Source organism: Semicossyphus pulcher, unplaced genomic scaffold (assembly GCF_022749685.1).
Source record: "Semicossyphus pulcher isolate SPU_LCO1_2020_fin unplaced genomic scaffold, fSemPul1.0.p SCAF_1, whole genome shotgun sequence".
In the NCBI taxonomy this organism is placed as follows: domain Eukaryota; kingdom Metazoa; phylum Chordata; class Actinopteri; order Labriformes; family Labridae; genus Semicossyphus; species Semicossyphus pulcher.
This window is the reverse complement of record NW_027211603.1, coordinates 23644970-23665985: the sequence shown is the minus strand read 5'-3', so window position 1 is coordinate 23665985 and position 21016 is coordinate 23644970. Positions and strand designations below refer to the sequence as shown.

The 21016-nt window shown below is 41.0% G+C and overlaps 1 protein-coding gene across 1 annotated transcript in view; it reads left to right on the top strand.

Annotated features, from left to right (window-relative positions):
- smyd3 (SET and MYND domain containing 3) overlaps positions 1–21016 on the top strand; it is a 92963-nt gene that overhangs the window by 57769 nt on the left and 14178 nt on the right. The window contains exons 6-8 of the mRNA XM_069660966.1: positions 12744–12811; positions 18954–19056; positions 19704–19814. Of these exons, the coding sequence (XP_069517067.1) occupies positions 12744–12811; positions 18954–19056; positions 19704–19814 (282 nt within the window). The remainder of the gene's footprint in view (positions 1–12743; positions 12812–18953; positions 19057–19703; positions 19815–21016) is intronic.

The window sequence follows — 21016 nt, the reverse complement described above, 5'->3', positions numbered from 1 at the left end:
CATCTCTTGTCCCACCCACAATGATGTCATATTTGTCACCTGCAGGATAAATGTTCCAAAATTACCTCCACTGTAATTAAAGTGACAAAATAAATACCCCCTCTGTCTCTGCTGATTGGTGCATTTTAATAGATTATTGGAGCCAGGCAGGGGCTTACATTTAATTTTGGCATAATGCAAAACCAAAATGAGAGGCTGAACTGTGACAATGAATTTTTTTAAAGGTGATAAATAGGTGAATTTGTGAATCAAAATTGTCACTACTCATAATCCAGAACTTAACGCTCATGACCTGTCCATGAAGATGGTATGGCCCATCCAGCACAACATTCAAATGGTGGGACTGATGACATTCCTGTATATTGAGTAGCTTGTTACATCCTTTATGTTCACTCATGGTTGTAGATAAAGGGTTGTTGCTGAAGTAAATGCATGATGAAAAAAAAAGCCATTCCTAGCTGAGTGCTGCCTTTAGAGTGGAAAAAGAATCGCTTTCCGCCGTGAAACTCCCTTTGATTCCGACCACAGCAGAGCAGTGAAGCAGTAAAAAACCATTTCCTGCAAAAAATCCTGCTCTGAAAACAATAACCTGCTCCTTTTATCTTCACACAGCCCCATTCTGCTGATTTAACCTGCCCACAGACCGTCTGTGTGACTAAACTTTTCCTCTTCAGGTTTTCTTCTTTTTCCACTTTTCATGCAACTGTCTTGATTTTTTGTCCTTCTCATTTCTTTCTTGTTGCAATGCAGAGCACCAGCAGTGAGACAACTGGTTTGTATTGGAAACGGAAACTAGCTACTGATTCACTGTATAAACAGATCTATCTCTGCTTGTGTGTGAGCCTGTTTAGCATGCGTGTTGTGTTGAAAATCAGTGTTGAGTTTTAACCTTTCCCACTCCCTGATCAAGAGCTGCGTTAGTTGATATTCAACGGTCGACCTTTGCTGAAGCTAAGTTACTGCATGAATGTGTTTACAAGAGACTTCCTGATGAGTAGCAGGAGAAACAGTCTGAAAACAGCCGAGGGAATAAAAGTGGCAGCACCAGATTAGTGTTACTTTTTTAGAGGCTGGTAGGAATTTGCAAGCACACACACACACACACACACACATGTATAGTGTGTCCACTAGCTGTAATGTTTTACGGGTGATATACAGTATGTTCCATAAATCTGCCTCTATATATGCAGGCTTGTGGTCTGGATGTACAGTGTGTGTGTGGGTGGAATACATTGTGCATTAGTGTGTGTGTGGGTGTCTGTGTTTATGAACACATGGGTGCAGCAGCTTAGTAGCTCATCAGCTGAAAAAGTGTCAAGTTGACAAAAACACATGTCGACTTTCTTTTCTTATTCTCTCAGAGATGATGAGGTATCAGCCTGGGAATGAGTCATTAGAGAGCGAGAGGCAATCTCGTGTTCGATTACACACCGCCTGGGGCAATGCTTGTGTGTGTGTGTGTGTGTGTGTGGGTGTGTGTGTGTGTGTATGTGTATGAAGATGTGAAATGAAATCTGTGTGCAGGCACCACATAATATTTGCTTGTCATTGTGTGCACACATAGGCAGTGCACTGTTTGTGTGAGTCTTTATGATTGTGTTAAGTACCATTCCATAACCTACCATTCCAGCACACACAGGTGTATACATGCTTATCACCATGTGTAGCGTAGACTGAATAGCCTTTATGAAAGCTGAATTTACTTGTCACAAGTAGTGAAGTAGTGTTCTCCCCTCTTCATTTTCTAACTGTGCACACATCTGTGTGTGTGTCGGCTGGTAGGCTTCGGACTTGACAACATATGTAGATTCAATAGAGCTGTTTATGCAGAGCTGAATATGGTGCCATTTGTACCATTTGGGGGTGAAGGCTGGCCTGTGTGGTCCGATTCAACAGAAGAGCTACTGTAGCTCAAACAGCTGAAAAAGTTAATGCTGGTTCTGATAGAAAGGTGACAGAACACAGAGCATCACAGTTTGTTGTGTATGGGGCTGCGTATCCGCAGACCGGTCAGGGTGCCCGTGCTGACCCCTGTCCACAGAGCAATGGAAGAAGGCAGCCTGGTCTGACGTATCAAGTTTTCTTGTACATCATGTGGATAGCTGGGTGCGTGTACGTTGCTTGTCTGGGGAAGGGATGGCACCAGGATGCATTATGGGAAGAAGGCAAGCCAGCGGAGGCAGTGTGATGCTTTGGGCAATGTTCTGCTGGGAAACCTTGAGTCCTGCCATTCATGTGGATATTACTTTGACACGTACCACCTACCTAAACATTGTTGCAGACCAAGTACACCCCTTTATGGAAACAGTTTTCCCTCATGGCAGTGGCCTCTTTCAGTAGGATAAAGCTCCCTGCCACACTGCAGACATGGTTCAGGAATGGTTTGAGGAACACGACAACGAGTTCAAGGTGTTGAATTGGCCTCCAAATTCCTCAGATCTCAATCCAATCGAGCATCTGTGGGATGTGCTGGACAAACAAGTCCGATCCATGGAGGCCCCACCTCGCAACTTACAGGCCTTAAAGGATCTGCTGCTAACGTCTTGGTGCCAGATACCTCAGCACACCTTCAGAGGTCCAGTGGAGTCCATGCCTCGACGGGTCAGGGCTGTTTTGGCGGCAAAAGGGGGACCTACACAATATTAGGCAGGTGGTCATAATGTTATGGCTAATTGGTGTATATTACTATAGACTTACTATAGACCGTTTCGGAACCCATCAGCTATAGTCTGACGATGATATAGCGACAGTCAACTTGTCAGCACATCTGGTGTAGCCAGCTGTGGCAGTGTTTACAGTTTGTTAGTGTTGACATACGACGTCTAAGAAGGGATTTTAGCTGTTATATTATTTGCTGTGGAGTCCTAGTAATTCAATGCATTGTGCTGAGTACTGACTTATATAGTATGTGATGGACAAACAGAAGTAATAAGACTAACAATGGAGCCTTCAAGGGATCAGTCTGCTACCGTCACTTATTGGGCTTGTTGACCATCATCATTTTCCAAACTCTGATGTATTTCTAAAAGAGTCGGGTTTAAACCCTCTTTGCTGCTGTGTATCACTTCTCAAAGTTGTTGTCTATTGGCTGTTTGAGCTTCTGTGCCCTTCCACTCAATATTCTGCTCGATGTTTTCCCAGGATGCACCTCTCTAATTCAGCCTGCCTGCTCTCGTTCACGCTCAGCAACTTCAGTAACGAGTTTGAGCACATTTCTGCTCGAGCCTCCTCCTCTTCACTCCTCTGTCTTTTCCCCTGTCCCACCTCCCTCCATCCCTTTATCTCATAAACCCCCGGCTGCTTCTTAACTGAGTCCCTCCACCTGTCTGTCCCGTCTTATCTCTGCCTCTCCTCCACCTATTCTTTACTCATCCTGTCTTTCTCTCACACTCTCCCTCCTCTCCCCTCCTGAGCTGTTTGGCTGTTTCACAGTTGTTTGAGCAGAGACAGACTCTCGGGTGTGTCAGTGTGTGTGTGTGTGTGTGTGTGTGTGTGCTTGTAAAAATAGAGGATAAAAATAAACCATACACATAGTCTATAATTGATGCCTGCATGTAGTCACAGGTGTAGCGCAGGTCACTGGTGTGGCACATTAATAAGGTAGACTGCTCTGTCAGCTGTTTGACCCTGATTTAGTTGGAGCGTGTCCTTCAAATGGTGCTGTGGTTCAAACTCAGACCTCAGGCTATAAAATACTGTTGTGGAGACGGGAGCTCTCACATCCTAAAGCCTTTCAACACACGCACACACACACACACACACACACACGCTGCTCTCTGTCGCAGCTGGTGCACACGGGACAGTAAGCAGACTGTTCCTGAGGGCTCGTTCCATCAGGACACAACCTCTGTCACCTGGAGTCTGCACTGCAGTGAGTCAGCCTCTGTTCAGGTAAAGGTGGAGAGGGTAACTAACACTGAACTCAGTGTGTCCAGCAGCAGGTTCAGAGACACACCCATCCACACTGCTGCTTCACAACACCAACAGGTCAGGAGTCGCTGCTGACCACATTTAGGAGAGGTTTATTTATATTACAGGTGTAATGAGTGTAGGTATATAAACAGAGAGTGTTCTGAAGACATAGCTTCAATGTATTTACATAGCGGGATGTTTGGTGTTTCATGCCACGAGCAGCTCAGGAGTTCCTACTAGTTATTGATTTAGTTTATGGGTGAACAAAGTTTTTTAACAGACATTCATTTTCACTATGAAGTGACTCTGCATGTAGATTAAATATTTCTGTAGTCCTCACTGTGTTCTGGCCCTTATACATATACACATACCTATATGCATACATTGCTTCAAACTATTCTATTAAGAATTAAAGACAGACACTAAGATCTTTGGGAAATCTAATCAATATATCCTTTATTCCTGCAGTCATTTCTTTTCCCGCCACTTGGACCTGCAGAAGACACAATCGTTCCGTTTAATATTGATATGACAAACAAATTTACACATCCAACAAAAGTGCAGCAATATTTGCATTCATATGAAGTTGTGTTTCTTGCTATGATGCTTTATGAGTGTAGGTCCAATATTCACTCTTCTTTTAGCTCAGTTTTGGTCTCCCCCAACTCCTTAGGGAAATATCTGGCACTTTATCTGCTGACTGCTCGGCTATGCTGCTAACTCTGTCCATCTATTGCTTGATTTAGGACAGGTTGTGTACACTGTGTTTCTAAAACTTTTATAATGATAACAGCTGCCTGCTACAGTTAAAAAAACGTAGTGCTCTGATCAAAGTTAAGGGGCCGGAAAACCAAAACAATGAGCTGGCAGGTGCTAAAATTCTCTGAGCTGAGGGAAATGATAATTCTGTGTGTGTTCAACACTACAGTCCACTCCCTTCACATCCAAGTCATCATGTGTTCTTTTGTAGATATAAAAAATACAGTTTACAGCGTTTTTAGGATCAAATGTGATCATGTGACATTACTGAAATATGGCCCATTTAGCAATAGAGAGAAAAAATGATGAATATTGAAGCTACAAAGGCTGTTTGGTGTGTGTGTGTGTGTGTGTGTGTGTGTGTGTGTGTGTGTATGCTACAGTGTACATGTGTGAGGATATGATTCATATGTTCCACAATATTTCTATGTTTGTGTGCCTGTCTATAGAGAGATGAAAGACCATGATTAGGTCATAAATACTTTATCAAAGCTCAGTGCGCACATGGCGCACACAAATGCACAAGCGGCCTTTGATTGTGTCTGATGGCCTTTGTAGTTTCTCCCAGATTGACAGTAATTGAACCAATTCCAGCAACATTAAAGACATAAACCATCCAGTCACAAGTTTTTTGAACCACCATGACAAGACAAAGCAAACCAATCCAGAGCCTCTGATACGAGATGACAGGACCTCCCGCTCCCCGCAGTCCCAAACTCCCATCCTTCCACTTAGAGATGTGCCACCCGTATATGTGTTTCTAAAGTGTCACTGGATTCATTTTGATCCGCCCCTCCCTCCCTGAATATTTAATGTCAGCACAGATACCACAGTGCCGTCCTGTGCAGCAGGGTTTACTGTGAGCACACAGGTTAGTTCAACCGTCTCAGTGTTTCCTCTTCCAGTCTCTCAGCGGTGATGGATGGACCACTTTGGTTTTTGATTTGATCACATCCTCATTTCATCTCAGAAATAAATCTAATGCAGGGGGCATTTCTGAGATCCTTCCCATATCCACCATTTCCAAGTTTTCATTGTGAGTGACAAAGACTCACACCCAGAGAATAAGTGAGAGTGACAGTTTCTTTATGAAGTCTGCAGCACTTCAGGATGTGGTGATGGGACGATAAAGAAAAGTGACTGACGGACTAGTAGAGCTCACTACATTCTTGCTGAAGTTTTTTGCATCTGTCCATTGTAAGTAGGTAGGTCGGTCCGTCAGTCGGTCTGTCGGAAGTAAGTTTGGTATAGCACCTTGCAAAGGGCAAAGTCACAAAGTGCTTCACAAAATAATACCATAATAATAACAATCATAATAATAATAAAATTAAACAAAAACACAGAAGAGCTACAAATGTGCAACATTACATGAGACGATCAAAAACCTTTTCTCATCTGACGCCATTATTAGCAGGACAACATCATTTCTCTGGGCCTCTTAGAGTTTCAAGTCATTGTGTACAAATACATGTGTTTAATGATGTGACAGCTATGGTTAACGTTTGGTCAGGTTTAGGTAAAGACAATGGTTAGTATTAAAAGTGAATATCTAAGGCTTATTGAGCCATCTGACCTCCTCCCTCCTTTACAGGCCTCATAATGTTCAGACTGACAGATTAAACACATTTTTCTGTCCAAACAGACAAAAGTTTGAATATTTTGAGTTAGATTGGCTTTGTGGGGTTCATGTTGAAGTTATGGAGTGAGCAGTTACATAACAAAATTGACTTTATTCTTTTAGCCAGAAAAAAAGGCATTTCTTGTGCCAAGACAAACTCGCAGTTTTCTCAGAGTTTTAAATCAGACTTTTAGAGTTAAGTTCATAATTCATGCAGTAAATTTCAGTAAATTGCAAGTTTAAAGTGCAGAAAAAAAGAGATAAACTAGCACACAAACAACCTCACATTGACTATTTAATTCTTTATTTGTTTTTAAATATTTAATCTATGTAGTAATATTGGAGTTTTGAATTTAATTATTTATATCTGTTTATTTTCCTGATCCTTTCTTGCATTGCGTTCAGAACTGACAGTATGAAGTCCAAAATGTATCATCAGCATTAAAAAGTGCAGTTTTTTGTGTTGCGTTCCCCTCAGAGGATGACATTTTGGAGTCGGGCTGTTTTTGATCTTATTTTCCATTTTCCACATCACAGGCTGCTCACCACACCCTTCACTCTGCGCCTGTCTCTGCCGCTGTTTCCTATCTCACATTCATCATTTCTACAAGTTTCCTCCAAATCCAATCAGCAGGAATATTGTGTGTGACAGGCAGGAGAATAAATGAGCAAACAAATGAACGGCTGTGTGGACGGACATGTTGAAGAAAAGCCTCCCAGACTGAAAGCGGGCTTTGCTGTCTTTTGTTGCTGCAGTAATCGTGTAATTCTCCACAGTGGATGAGGCAGCAGGTGAATCGTATCAGGCCTGTAATCCACATGGAGAACCCGCTGTTAGGACTTTCTGCTGGTTTATTTGCCGTAAAGCTTCTTTGATTTCATTTTTGTGGAATAAATGTATTCTCTCAGGATGGAGAGACTGTCGTCTTCTCTCTTGCGGACAAACTCAGTCCCCTCTGCCGCTCCAGCAGAGCGTCCCCTCACATGAACTCTCACTCACAGCTGTGGAGGGCTCTCTTTATTAATGGGGATATTATGAATAAACAGGTAAACTGTAGGAAGCTCTTATTATCTCTCACAATGAGAAAAAAACAGCCGTCCCCACGGTTACTGATGGACGATATAATTATCTGCTGTTTCTCAGTGAATGCACGTCATCTCTACAGCAGACAGCAGGTTATTTCATTTCTCTGAAGCATAGATGTAACAGATTACATACAGCTCAGGTAGGTGTAGGGTTCGCATTTTGTAATATCTATAAAGGCTGCAACCAAAGATTGTTCTCATTTTCTATTGGTCTACCCATATTTTCCCTGAAAATTGTCTAATTTTTCACCAACACAAAAAATTATTTCCCAGAGCACAATTATTGGATTTGTTGTCTTATTCGATTGAATTGAATCATGTTGGTCACACTTAAACCTAATTCAATGTCAGTTGTTAACAAGCAGGTAAGTAGTCTCTGTTTGGATAAGAGAGAAGTTTAAAGTATTTCCACTTGCTGCTCTTTGGCAGCACCTATGACAATCACATGTCAGCAGTGCTTTTAGACCCCTCTGGACCTCATTTTGCAGAAATCCAAACAGTGTTCCTTGTGTGACCTCAGACAGTTGTTGGTCACATCTTCTATATTTTGTTTGTTCTTCGGAAATTTGCAAAGCTGTCATAGATTATATATAAAAAAAAATCTAAATGCAGCTTGACATTCAAGTGAGTTGGAGGGCGTGTTTGTTGATTAGCTCTGCTTACCCTCTGGCAGACTAACCACTGCTTGGTGATGAAATATGAGTCACTAACTGTGCGCCGCTTGCTCAGTGTTACTATGATGTTTCAGCAAATGCAAGGGCTTTAATTAGTGGGCCATAGGCTACATCACCATTCTGTTAACTCTTATGGTGATAGATAATGATTTAACACTTCTATTTAAAGCTCCTGTGAAGAGTTTTTCTCTGGTTATAAAAAACTCATTACTCTGTATGACCCACAAAAACAAACCAGACCATCAGCGACAAGATTGATTATTTCTATATACGGGAAAGAGGCAGGGAATCAGGGAGTAGAAGCTGTGGGAGCCAGGAAGTATTATACAGGAAGTCATTCATGAGATTCTTGTGCTCTTGTGTAAAGCAGGGAGACCTGCATATATACATGTGTATGTGTTTGTTTGTATTTGGGATGCAAATGGCGTCCAGCAGCCGGCCCTGCAGATGTGGATGTTCAGCTAGATTGATTCCCTTCCCCTGAGAGAGGGAGAGAGTTTATATGCGTGTGTGTCTGCGTGTGTCAGAGAGAGATCTATACCCAGCTGAGCGCCCTACCACTGTTTGTTTAAGTTTACTCTGCACTTCATCACCCCCCTCCTTCTTCTCAAAACCATCCTTTCGTTCCTCTCTGCACGGCCGCACCTTCATCCCCGCTGTCACCATCCAACACCGCCTGGTCCTAATAAGAGAAAACCACAGGGGAGTCAAAAACCCTTTATACAGGAGAGGAGCGTATGATGAGGGAAAATAAAAGTAATAAACAATAACAGTTACAGTTGTCTTTGCTTAGTTGATGTGCTCAGTGAGAATGTGTTGACTGCAGCTTGCAGACTGCAGTGTCTCTGAATGGTGGAGCCAACAGATGAAGCCGTGACAGCAGCCTCTGAATGGATCAGATTTGATCAGATGACAAGAGATGAGAGTTTGCTGCTTTTCTCTCATTTATAAATTGGATATTTTTGGGTTTCACAGTATTGGTTGGAAAAACAAGTATTTCAAGGAGTCAGCTTCGACTCTTTGGAATTGGGATAGTAATTTTTCTTCATTTCTCTTTTTACTTCATCAACCAAGTGATTGATTAGGATCATAACCTAACCATCTGTTGCAGCTGTAGTAGCTGTGTGTGTCTTTATTTGGCATATTGGGAATGGCATTGCACATACATGCAACACAACATAAATCCAAGAATACAGTGGCTACAGTGATGTAAATGGTAAATGCTCTAGACATATATAGCGCTTTTCTAGTCTTGCGACAATACATGTCACATGCACCCATTCACACACTGATGGCAAAGGCCTAAGTACCAATCTCCAATCAGGATCTATGCATTCATTCCTGATAGCTTTGCCACTGGGCGGAATTTGGGGTTCAGTGTCTTGCCCAAGGACACTTCGACATGTGACTGTAGCAGGATCGAACTGAGATCGAATTGAGAGACGACCGACTCTACCACTGAGCGACAGCCGCCCCGTAATATGATAAATGAGTGATAGATATTACAACTTTATTAATCGTATATTTTAATCAAATGTCATTTTATGTAGCAATATAACCTACAGTTACTTTGATCATCAGTTATTTGTCTCCATTGATCGTTTAGTCTAATAAAATCTAGAATATAGTAATAAATGCCCCTTACAATTTCCTTTAACCCAAGGTGAATCAAAGCGCTACTTTAGTGTGACCAACAACCCACAACCCAAAGATAATAAGTTTACTCACACACAAGACAAAGAAGCAGCTAATTAAATAAATGTTTCATTGTTTTTGTTTTTTTAATTAAAACATCTTCTTAATGGATCAATAATGAATTCAATCTCTGATGACAGAAAAGTAATCAGCTTTACTTATTAAGTAATTATTTGGGCTAAATCTGTAAAAAAAAAAAAGAAATGTTGGGCTTGCACTCATCTTAACCATCCATCTGTCACTGCTGCGTGACAGCTACTTCATTAAAGAACATAAAAGCACTTAATTGTTATTCTATCTTGATGTGCTGTAATTATTATACAACATATTGCTGCATTGTAAGATGGATCTGTCTCCCCTTTTTAATGTATGCTTTATGGCAGAGATGATGGATGTCTGTGAGAGCAGCTGAATAACAATGAAGTGTGTGTGTGTGTGTGTGTGTGTGTGTGTGTGTGTGTGTGTGTGTGTGTGTGTGTGTGTGTGTGTGTGTGTGTGTGTGTGTGTGTGTGTGTGTGTAAGGAAGCCTTGTGTAAAAGATTGTGCATATACACTTCTTTGTGCGTGTGTGCGTGCATGTGTGTGTGTGTGTGTGTGTGTGTGTGTGTGTGTGTCTCAGTGTTTTTCTATCTAATCACGTTTCCTCCTGTCTGCTTTATAATGAAAAAGTTAAGTAAAAACCCTCATTTCCCATGAGGCCTCACTCTCATGGTGTTTAATAACACTGCAGATTCAAATCGAATCATTTTGCAGAGTTCTGATTCTGGAGTGAAAATCAGCAGGACGGCAGCATCTGTAAGCAGCATCATTTAAATCTCACCCTCCCTATCTGCTGTCTCTGTCTGCATCTTCATCTGACAGTCTGAATACTAATGTAAGCAGAGGTACAATTATTTGTTCGGCTCAGCGTGGGCCGGGGCATGCATACAAACACACCACAAATCGCGTTGTTTCCCAGCACGAGCTCCGTAATGGACACTTCAAAGACTTTTTTTCTATTCTTTTTTTTACTTTCGCTTCTTTGTTAACTTTTTTTTTATGTTTCACTGTTTATTCCTGTCGTCCCTTCATCCTCTCTCTCCTTTAAACAACATTATTCAAACCCTCTCTGCCTGAGCTCTGTTAGTTGAAAGAAACAAACCTTCTCTGTCCCTCGTTTGAAATCTCTCCTCTGTCTCCTGGAAGTCTGCGTCTCTCATTAACTGGTTCCTGAAATGTGTCCTTTGAATCCCGCAGACCACCCTGGTGCATTGTGGGAGGTTTGTACGCACAACTGTTGAAGCACATCAAATATTTAGATTTCTGATGAGACTAATTTGAGTGTTATTCGTGCCTTGTAGATTCAGGAGGAAAGATTATTGTCTCACTCTTGATTATATTAGTATAATGAGATTAAATCTGATTGTGTGATTTGGTTTAATTTTCTAAACAAGCATGTGGCGGGCTTTCGTTGTGTGTGTTTAACATGGTTTAAGGATTCAGATATATGTAAGCAATTTGTTTCAAATAAAATACTCCTGAAAGTATAATCGTTATTCAATATCCTGTAATTTTACATGGAAAGGTTTATAGAGGCCAAGAATGACAGGTCTAAGAGTCTTTAACCGTCAGCTGCTCTGTTAAGGTTTATGTACTGTAAGGACAGTGGTGCTAAATGCTAATCATAGTAGGCTAGCATGTGCACAGTGATAACGTTAACATGCTGATGTTTAGCAGGTATAATGTTCACCTTCTTAACATAGCATGTTAGCATACAATCACTGGGCTAACATGGTTAAAGTGATCATGCTAATGTTGTTTAGCAGGTATAATATTTACCTTCTATATATAGTATGTTAGCAGAAAATCACTAAGCTAACACGCTCACAGTGACCATGCTAATGTTCTTTAGCAGTTATAATGCTTACCTTCTTAACATAGCATGTAGTATGCAAACATTAAGCTAACATGGTTACAGTGATAATGCTTATGATGTTTAGCAGGGAAAATGTTTACCCTCCATATACAGCATGTTAGCATGAAAAAACTAAGCTAACACGCTCACAGTGATCGTGCTAATGTTCTTTAGCATGTCTAATGTCTACCTTCTTAACAAAGCATTTCAGCATGCAAACATTTTCTAATTAGCATCTAACATACAGCTGAGGCTGGTGGTGATGTCACCAGTTTGGTGAACAGTCTTTGTTACATTAGCAGTTTGTAGACAGCCTTTAATGTTGCCCACAGACAATTTATGAGCATTATCATAACGTTAATATAATGTTTATACCTTTCACTGGCTTATCTTAACAACCCTTAGCTTAACAGTCCGCAGTGGCGCATTTAAATGGTGCCTCCATTTCTCTATCAGGTTTTTTTTTTATGCCATTAGGGTGATATTTTTAGTGTTTAGCTTTACCAAAGAGAAAAAGTCTGTCTGATTTCATCTTCTCCTCTCTCCTCTGCAATTCTTTTCCTCCTGTCATTCAGCTTTCATACATCAATCATGTTTAAGGTGGAAAATTACTTCGCTATCAGCCCCATTTAAAAGTTATTACTGGCTGTTTTGTAAGTGTTATGTTCCTCCACATGTCTTTACTCTCAAATTCTTTCATTTTCACAGGCCTTAGGCAAACAAAAAAACACTTCTCTTTCTCTATTTAAAATCAATCTACATGATCACTGATATAACATTTTGCTCTCAGCTGATGAAAAACATTACAGACATGTCTGTTATATCAAAAAGCTTTTATTTTCCTTTTAAAGACAGAATTCTCCGTCCTCAAAAACAAGCAGGTGGTAATTTTACACAATCAAATCCCCTCAATCTAAAAGCAAAAACCTTGCATGTCATGTTTCAGTGGCGGTGCCAGGAGGGGTTTAGGAGGGGTTTAGCAGGTGCAGCAGATATGTAGAAATGTTCAGAACATACGATGAAAGTGTTTTTGGTTCCCTGAAGCAATTTAACAAATACTCCCTCTCTCCTGTCTCCACTCTTTTATCCTCTTTCTCTCCTTTAGGTGACATGTAATTGTTTCACCATCAGTGACGGAGAGCTGCAGGAGATTGGAGTTGGGCTGTATCCGAGGTAAGAAACACACACGCACACACAAAGGCCAATATGTCAAGCACACACATCCTGAAAGCATCATTAAATTCAATTAAGCTCATAATTTCACTTGAACAATAAAAATGCCACAAAATTTAAATGTAGCTTTTGAGTTACCTGCCGAACCACCAACCAGCCCCACCCATCTTTTCCCCGCACACTTTCAAAACCCCTCCTCACCCCCCTCGTTACGTTTCCTGACAGCTCTTTGAAGTATGAGGAAGAAGGGAGGAAGAGAATAAGAGAATTTGTTGTTGTGAAGCGAAAACTTGAAAATGAATGTTGACAGAATTTTATAACACTGTTTGGGGAAAGAGCTGGGGGAAAAGAGAGAGGCGAAAAAGTGTGGAGAAATACGGGGTTCGACTCCAACTGATTTGTGATTCCGGTCTGGTATGTGGGAGTGAAACACACGCACACACACACACACACACACACACACACACACACACACACAGAGCGCGGCGGTATGCGCTGTAATCCTGGCATTGAGTCCGGGGTGAATAGGGTGGGATTTGGCCTGTCGTTGAACATGTTGTTAGAGTTGCTACACAAGCACGCACACACTCACACGCACACACACTCACACACACACTGCAGGTATCTCAGCCAGTTTATCTGGCTGCTGTAGAGATGTCAGATGGTCACAGTGGCTTTACCAAAGCTCAGCCAAACCGCATGTGTGTGTGTCTCAGTGTGTGTGTACGATTCATGTCGTAACTCATCCATAAATGATGTTCACAGGATGCTCCCTTGCCTATTCATATTTTGGGTTGCCTAGCAACCGCAGGGTTTGCCGAAGAGAGGGGATTACTCTGTTGAGGCTACACCTCTGTTCACCCCATTGCTCTGTGTTCATGTTTCTGCTCTCGTTTGCTGACTCTGATTCTCTCTGTGTCTCTGCTGAGCTCTTCTTCCTCGCTGTCTGTCTCCGTCTCTCTCAGCCTTTGCTAATTGGCCTATAGATGATATGATATTAAATCCCGTCCTCTGGGCTCTCAGGAACAAAATGATTTAAAGCTGGATTGACTGTTCAGACCTTTGTTCACATGTTGTACTCTATCCAAATGTTAAACTTCGTATTAACTCAGAGTAATGAAACCCATATGGAGCTGCTGCCACAACCCTCTTGTGTGTCATAAAGAGATGATGTTATGACAAAAGACCTGACAGATAAGTTACAAACCGCTTGAACAAGCTGTGGAGGAGATTTAATACATATCAACTTTAATGAGTTTTATTGGTTTCAGCACCAAGGTATCTGGTTTAAATAGAGGTTCTTTTTTTATACTTTTAATTCAGTTCATTTTTATATGTATATAAAGACAGAATGAATAGACAAACAGGGGCGCTGGTTTGGTCGGTCAAGCGGGCATTTATAGAGGCAGGGTCCTCGTTGCATCAGTCGCAGGATCGACTCCAACTCGCAGCCCTTTGATGCATATCATCCCCACTTTCTCTAACCCATATTTCCTGTTGCTCTTTACTTTTCTATCAAGAAAGGCAAAATAAATAAATAAAATAAAATACAATAGACAAACAAAGAGAAAAAAACTTTGGGGGTCACCTTTGCTTGAGAAAAATATATATACTGTATATCATGTCAAAAGTCCACTATTGTCCAAAAAGAGTCACAAAAGGTAGCATCCTGTTCCTCTGCAACAAAGTCGGTCCATTTCTCCCATTTTTAAAATGCATTTTTACAGGATTTCCATAACAAATGTATGCTGTCTAATCTTCACAGGCTGCACGGTGGTGCAGTGTAAGCGCTGTCACCTCACAGCTAGAATGTTCCTAGTTCAAATCCCGGTTCTGACAATGTGGGCCTTTCTGTGTGGAGTTTGCATGTTCTCCCCGTGCATGTGTGGGTTCCCTCTGGGTTACTCCGCCTTCCTCCCACAGTCCAAAGACATGCTCGTTAGGTTCATTGGGGACTCTAAATTGCTTGTGGGTGTGAGTGTAGAAGGTTGTCTGTTTCTATGTGTCCAATGGGATCGGCTCCAGCCCCACGCGACCCTGAACAGGATTAGCAGTAAAGAAAATGGGTGGACCTTGGACCATGATAGCACATACTTAATTTCAAGTTAAGTTAATCTTCTGTTAGGTCAAGAAAGGTTATCTTGTTTTACTTCACTGAGTCAAAGCAGATGTGATCGAGATAGACAGCAAAACCACTTCAGTATCAGATGTATTCAACTCTTGATTGCACACATGAATCAAATATGTATGTATGTGAACCATCCCTGCACAGCAAACACCTAACACACACACACACGCGCACGCACACACACACACACACACACACTGTTAACAGAGAGAGAAGCAGCTGACAGTTACAAATATTTTACCCTTTCTCTGAGTATATAAACTAATGGTCCTGCACTGTCTCTACTCTCACACCCTTGTGATATGTTGCTCTCTGTCCTGCTATGTGCAGCAACAGTTAGTTTCAGCCTGAGCTGACACTGTTAATGTGTGATGTGTTTAGTTAATTAATCTAATTAGTATGCTAATGAGCTCCTCTCAGCAGATAAAAGCATCGTTCAGAGGGCTTCATTTCTAGTTGATATTCAACCCGCAACTTGTGCACTGTAGAACAAAGCCAGAGGGTTACTGATGGTTTTACACACGCTCAACACACAAACACACACTAACATACACACACACTAACACAGTCTTTATCTCCGTCATGCATTGTTTTGCTCCTTGAATATAAAATGAGAGCAGCAGTAATGGAGGGCATCATAAAAACAGACAAACCTCTTCAGTCTCTGTGTCCAGCCATGTGTGCAGTCATTTTACAGGTTGCAGAGATCTGAAACATTTTTAAACAACAATTACAGTGTCGAGAAAGATGAACACGAGGTACAGGCTTTATCATCTAGTTAAACCACCTTTGAAATGTGGCACCATTCAGTAAAGGATGCCTCTAGTTTTTCAGTCTTTCAACCTGCCTGTTTGTAAGGGTTCACTGAGCTAACACAAATGCTGTCTAATACAACAGTCTTTGAATAGTCTCACCTTCATGGATGTTCTTATCTGTTTATGTTGAAATTATTTCATAGAGGTGTTGATTCAACTGTGTCATCATTTTCAGGCTGTGGTTTGTGGTGCTGTTGCATTAGCAGGTGTATAATCTCTACCAACTTGAGAAGTGAGGATGGAGCTGGAGTTGAGATATGATGTATACTTAGACTGCTTGTCGATCGCGTGTCGAACAGGTGAGAGCCGTCATCCTGCCCCTCACACCCTGCTGTAGCGCCAAGAATCACCTATTTTTACTGCCGGCTGCTCGCGTTCTTCAGCCAGAGAAGTCTCTGAATATGATATGTAGAGAGTCGTACTGACATCATATTAGCACTATTATAAAATATGTTACAGGTATGAAATATGAAGTATGTTAACGCTTCTGTTATGATTTTCAAATTAAAAGCCTGATCTAGCATTTCTGTGAAGCGACTCCCCTCGTTTGTACACAATGCTTTTATTTTGATGTTTTTCCTGGGCAGTTGTTTGACAGATCAAGTCACTTGCAAGGCTTCTTACTGCGGTTCCTGCTTGATTTTCTTTAAGAAAAAAACATAGTCATAAGTCTCACGTCGGTCTTAAATACATGATGTTAAAAACAGAAATAATGTCAAGTTATGGGGGCTATGTCTTCTGGTGCAATCTCTGTCTCTCTCTCTGGATGTCATCACGGTGTATTGCGTCCTGCCCCTTTTGGACTCTTTTTCCTGCACACACCAAAGCCTGCTGATAAGCGATACTACTCAGTCAATACTACCCGGACTACAAAGTGCTGTAAACAGAAACTAAAACACACTCCCCGTACTAAAATCTGGTCCAGAGCCTACATTTTTATGTAGAATCCGTAAATAGAGATAAATCCTGTCCCAACATTTGTGTTATGCCCCTATGATCGTTGAAACACATCCCAAAGACAGATATTTTATAAAGCTGCTTCATCATTATATAAGTAAAACCCAAGAAGGTAACACTGCTAATGGCTGAGATGGCTAGGCCATGTGCTGAGAATTGAGCAGGACCGGATCCCGAGAGTTGCCTTAAGATGAACACCCCCAGGCAAAAGAAAACCTGGATGGCCCAAATCCACCTGGCACAGAAATGTGACACAGGAGCTAGGAAAAATATCATGGGGAGAGGCCCAACATGCTGCCAAGCATCGAGTGCAATGGAGAGAGCTCATTGAAACCTTATGTCCCATAGGGGATGAAGAGGAGCAAGTAAGTTAATAGAGATAAATCCTGTCCCAACATTTGTCTTATGTCCCTATGATCGTTGAAACACATCGCAAAGACAGATATTTTAGTAAAGTAAAACCCAAGAAGGTAATACTGCTAATATGAATCTTAGGTGTAAATCCCTTCAAGTAAAAATAAATATTCATATTTAGTGTCAGGTTTTTTGATGCTGACACATTCACGCAGTGTGTGTGTGTGTGTGTATTATAAATTTGTGGAGATTAGTCAAAACTCTTTGTTGTGACAGAAGTGGAGTACCCGTCTGTTTCCTGTTTTATTTTTGTGTGTCTTTGAGAGAGTGACATTTGTTATGACAGACGCAGACTCTCATTCAGTCACACTGTGCAGGGAATATCTGTGTTTCCGTGTGTGTTACTTTCTGTCACAGTGATTTTTTTTTAATTTGAGCTCTCAGTCTTAATTTATACATGCATGATTCAGAATATGCAAAGTCATGTAGCAGATGAAAATTAACTTCCTAACAGCTCCTTTGGTTCCCACTGCTGTCACAGTAATCCGGCTGATAGATGGATGTTCGTCCTGAGGGAGATGTGTCAGTCTACATTTACTTTTTTCACCAGGGTTTATGTTGGCACAAATCTCCATTTCAGTCAGCATGAATCTGAGTCATTTGGGAAACAGTTTGACGTGTGTCAGTTTGTGGCTCAGCAAGACGAGACTTCTTTATCTGCTCTCTGTCGTCTTCACATGTGGCCGCAGATGTTTTATGATAGAGAAAATAACACTTTAAAACATGAGACGTGCTGATGTATTTATTTGACTGACTCATTATTTTGTCACTGGAATCAGATTTGGCTCTTCAATATGACGCCTATACTTTTTAAATTTTAGCTCCACATTAAGCTTCTGTGTAAATAAGTCTCATGTTTCCCTATAAGATGCACGTTTGTCAGAGTTTTCCATAATTGTCTGCTGATGTCAACATATTTCCAGCCGACTGCTTTCTAAGTGTTTTACGTCACGTCACTTATTATTCCATCAGATGTTTCTTCAGCTAGTTAGCTAACGTTAGCGACAGCGCCGCTTGTAGCCCCTAAAGCTAAAGCTACACTGAAGAACTTCAGAGAAACACATATTTTTAATGTGAAACTGCTTTATTTCCTGTTTTTCCCAGTTTTAATTACCAGGTCAGGCCATTCAGTTACTGGTAGAAACCTTGAAAGTGCTGAACAATGACAGAATCCTAAGCTAAAAGAAGCTGAGCAACCGTAAACAAGCTAGCAGTAGCTCCTCCTGACAGCCTATGCTGAAAGAGCTGTGGAGAGACACTGATTTTTCAAACAGCTTCATTTAATATTTTTACCCGTTTTATGATCCATTTGTTTTGGGATTAGGAGACCTCTGTGGATAATTCTGCTTCTAGTAAAAACCTTGTGGACGTTTAACGATAAAGTGTCATTTTGAGACTCTGTGTATAAACAGTTTTACAGCCTGCCATGCTGTTGCTCTTGTGCTGCTCTGTGTACAATGATACAGCATAAAGACAAAAGTGCAGATATTCCAAAGTCTAAATTGAGTCAATTCACAGGCCTCGATGGATGATTTCAAGTCACAGACTTCTAGGGGCAACTCTTATTTTTTTGTTGAAGAAGAAGAGCTGCTAGTCGGCATCGTTTAGGTAGACTTACACACATACTAGCATCCACATGCGCACACATCAGATTTGCGAGAGAGGGTTTGAAAGTTAAACATTGAATCACAGATAAATTTCTCCCTCTTCCCTCATCTCCATTTCTCTCTCTCTACTCTCATTCATCTCCCCTCCTCTCCTCTCTTTATCTTCTACCTCCTCCTCCTCTCTCCACCTGCTCCTCATCATCCTGTTTGCTCTCTCCCAGCTTATCTCTGCTAAACCACGACTGTAGGCCAAACTGCGTGATGGTGTTTGAGGGAACAAGACTGCGGCTCAGAGCTGTCCGGGATATCAGCCCTGAAGAGGAGGTATGAGCAGGAGAAATACCCTCAGTGCTTCTTCACAACATTAACAGAATGGAATACCAGTGTGGGTTTATCGACTGTGTTGTTGCCTCTGCTTTTATGTGCATGTTCTTCATGAACGATATTTATTAAAGGTCTTTTACTCGCTGTTTGTTATTGATGGAGGAGCCAAGGCCTGAGGCTGTTTGAGCATTACATTATGTGAAACGAATAACCACATTAGACATAATATCTGGATTTTATTGTGTAAGTAATAAATGTTAATGGAGGCACAATAAACTAAATGTTATTAAAGTCGTCATTATATTTTGTAGCCAAGTGAATCATCACCGCGACACATGAAGGATGACACCTTCTGACTTGGCAGCTTATTCGCTCATTTTCCATACTTCACCGTCTCTCCTGACAATATGTAATGAGATGCAACAACGCCATCTGGAAGATTTACACACACAGAAAATATACACACATTCTGCTTATTTTTTCACCATACTCAGAATGTGCAAAATTGTAATTTCAAATGATTTCTCTTCCTTCACTGAAAAGCATTTAACCAGAATTTGTAGTTTAGCATATAAATCAAACTAATAAAGCAAACTAAAATCCAAACATCTATTTGAATGTCAAACTAAACTTGTCTGTGTTTTCAGCTAACTATAAGTTACATCGAGACGTTGTTGTTGACTGAAGATCGACAGAGACAGCTGGAGGAGCAGTACCATTTCACCTGCCACTGCCAGCGCTGCGACTCTAAAGACAAAGTAAGACACACACAAGACACATCATCACAGTCACTGTGGATTGTCCAGGGTTTCAAAACATGATCATACAAACTACTTAATGTCATGATTAAATTCAATCCACACAATAATCCATATAAGATGTATTTAATAAAAGCAAGGGATGCACCAATGTATCGGTTGAAGACATTTACTGATGGCAGTGGCTGATGTTTGTCTGTACATCAGTCTTGCGGTGGCTGAATGTTGTGTCAGAGACAAATTACGAACACTAGTAGAGAACAGTACTGAACTCGACTTAAAGTAATAATCTCAAACTTTTTCATGTAAATAAATGTCTGTTAAGTCTCTATCTATCACCGAATGAGGTAAGACAATGGTGATTGAGCTTATGGCCCACTGATGAAAGCCTTTGCACTTGCAGTATATATGTTTATTACAGACTGGGTGTCTGTGGCTACATTTGCAGAAAAAATCACAAGCGTTGCCCAGATAGTGACGCGTTTTCCATCAGCCAGCAGTGGTTGGTCTGCCAGAGAGGGTAGGCGGAGCTAAGCGGCTGCTTTTCCAGTCTCTGCAAGTGTTGCGAGTAAACAGTAATCTACTATGGCTGAACAAACAAAGAAAAGATTGATAACTACAGATACAACTTCAAAAAGAAGTGAAAATCCAAAGAAAAAGAAACAAACTCGACGCTCAGATGAAGCAAACAATCTAAAAAGAAAAGCGAGGAACATCAAGAGTTAAACCGTGACAAAGGGAGCCAGACGTAGACGTCTGGTTAAATTGGGAAGAGTCCTCTTGTAATTACCAACTATAGCCAGTGGGAGGCACTCAAGAGCATGAAAATGTAAATATTCGAGATTGTTACATAAAGAGGTTGTGCCATTATTTGTTGTCATATGAAAGTAATAGAAAGAGACAGCCACAGAGACAACTCTCTAAATTATATTACAGTATCAAACATGTTTTTTGTTTGTCTTTGGGTATAAAAAGTGACCTTTCGCTCTTCTTCCTGCTCTGATATTCACTTTCATGTACACTTTAAACTGCCTTGAGATATTGTTTTCACTGTCTCCTGAACAGTGTACAAAGATATCTTACCAGAAGTACAAGCATGACTTGGTAAATTTCAGTTAGCACCACTTATAGCACAGACAGGAACTTCATTGATAACCTAAAGAGGTAACACAGTTTAGTAGCTAATAAAAGTGGTCAAAGTT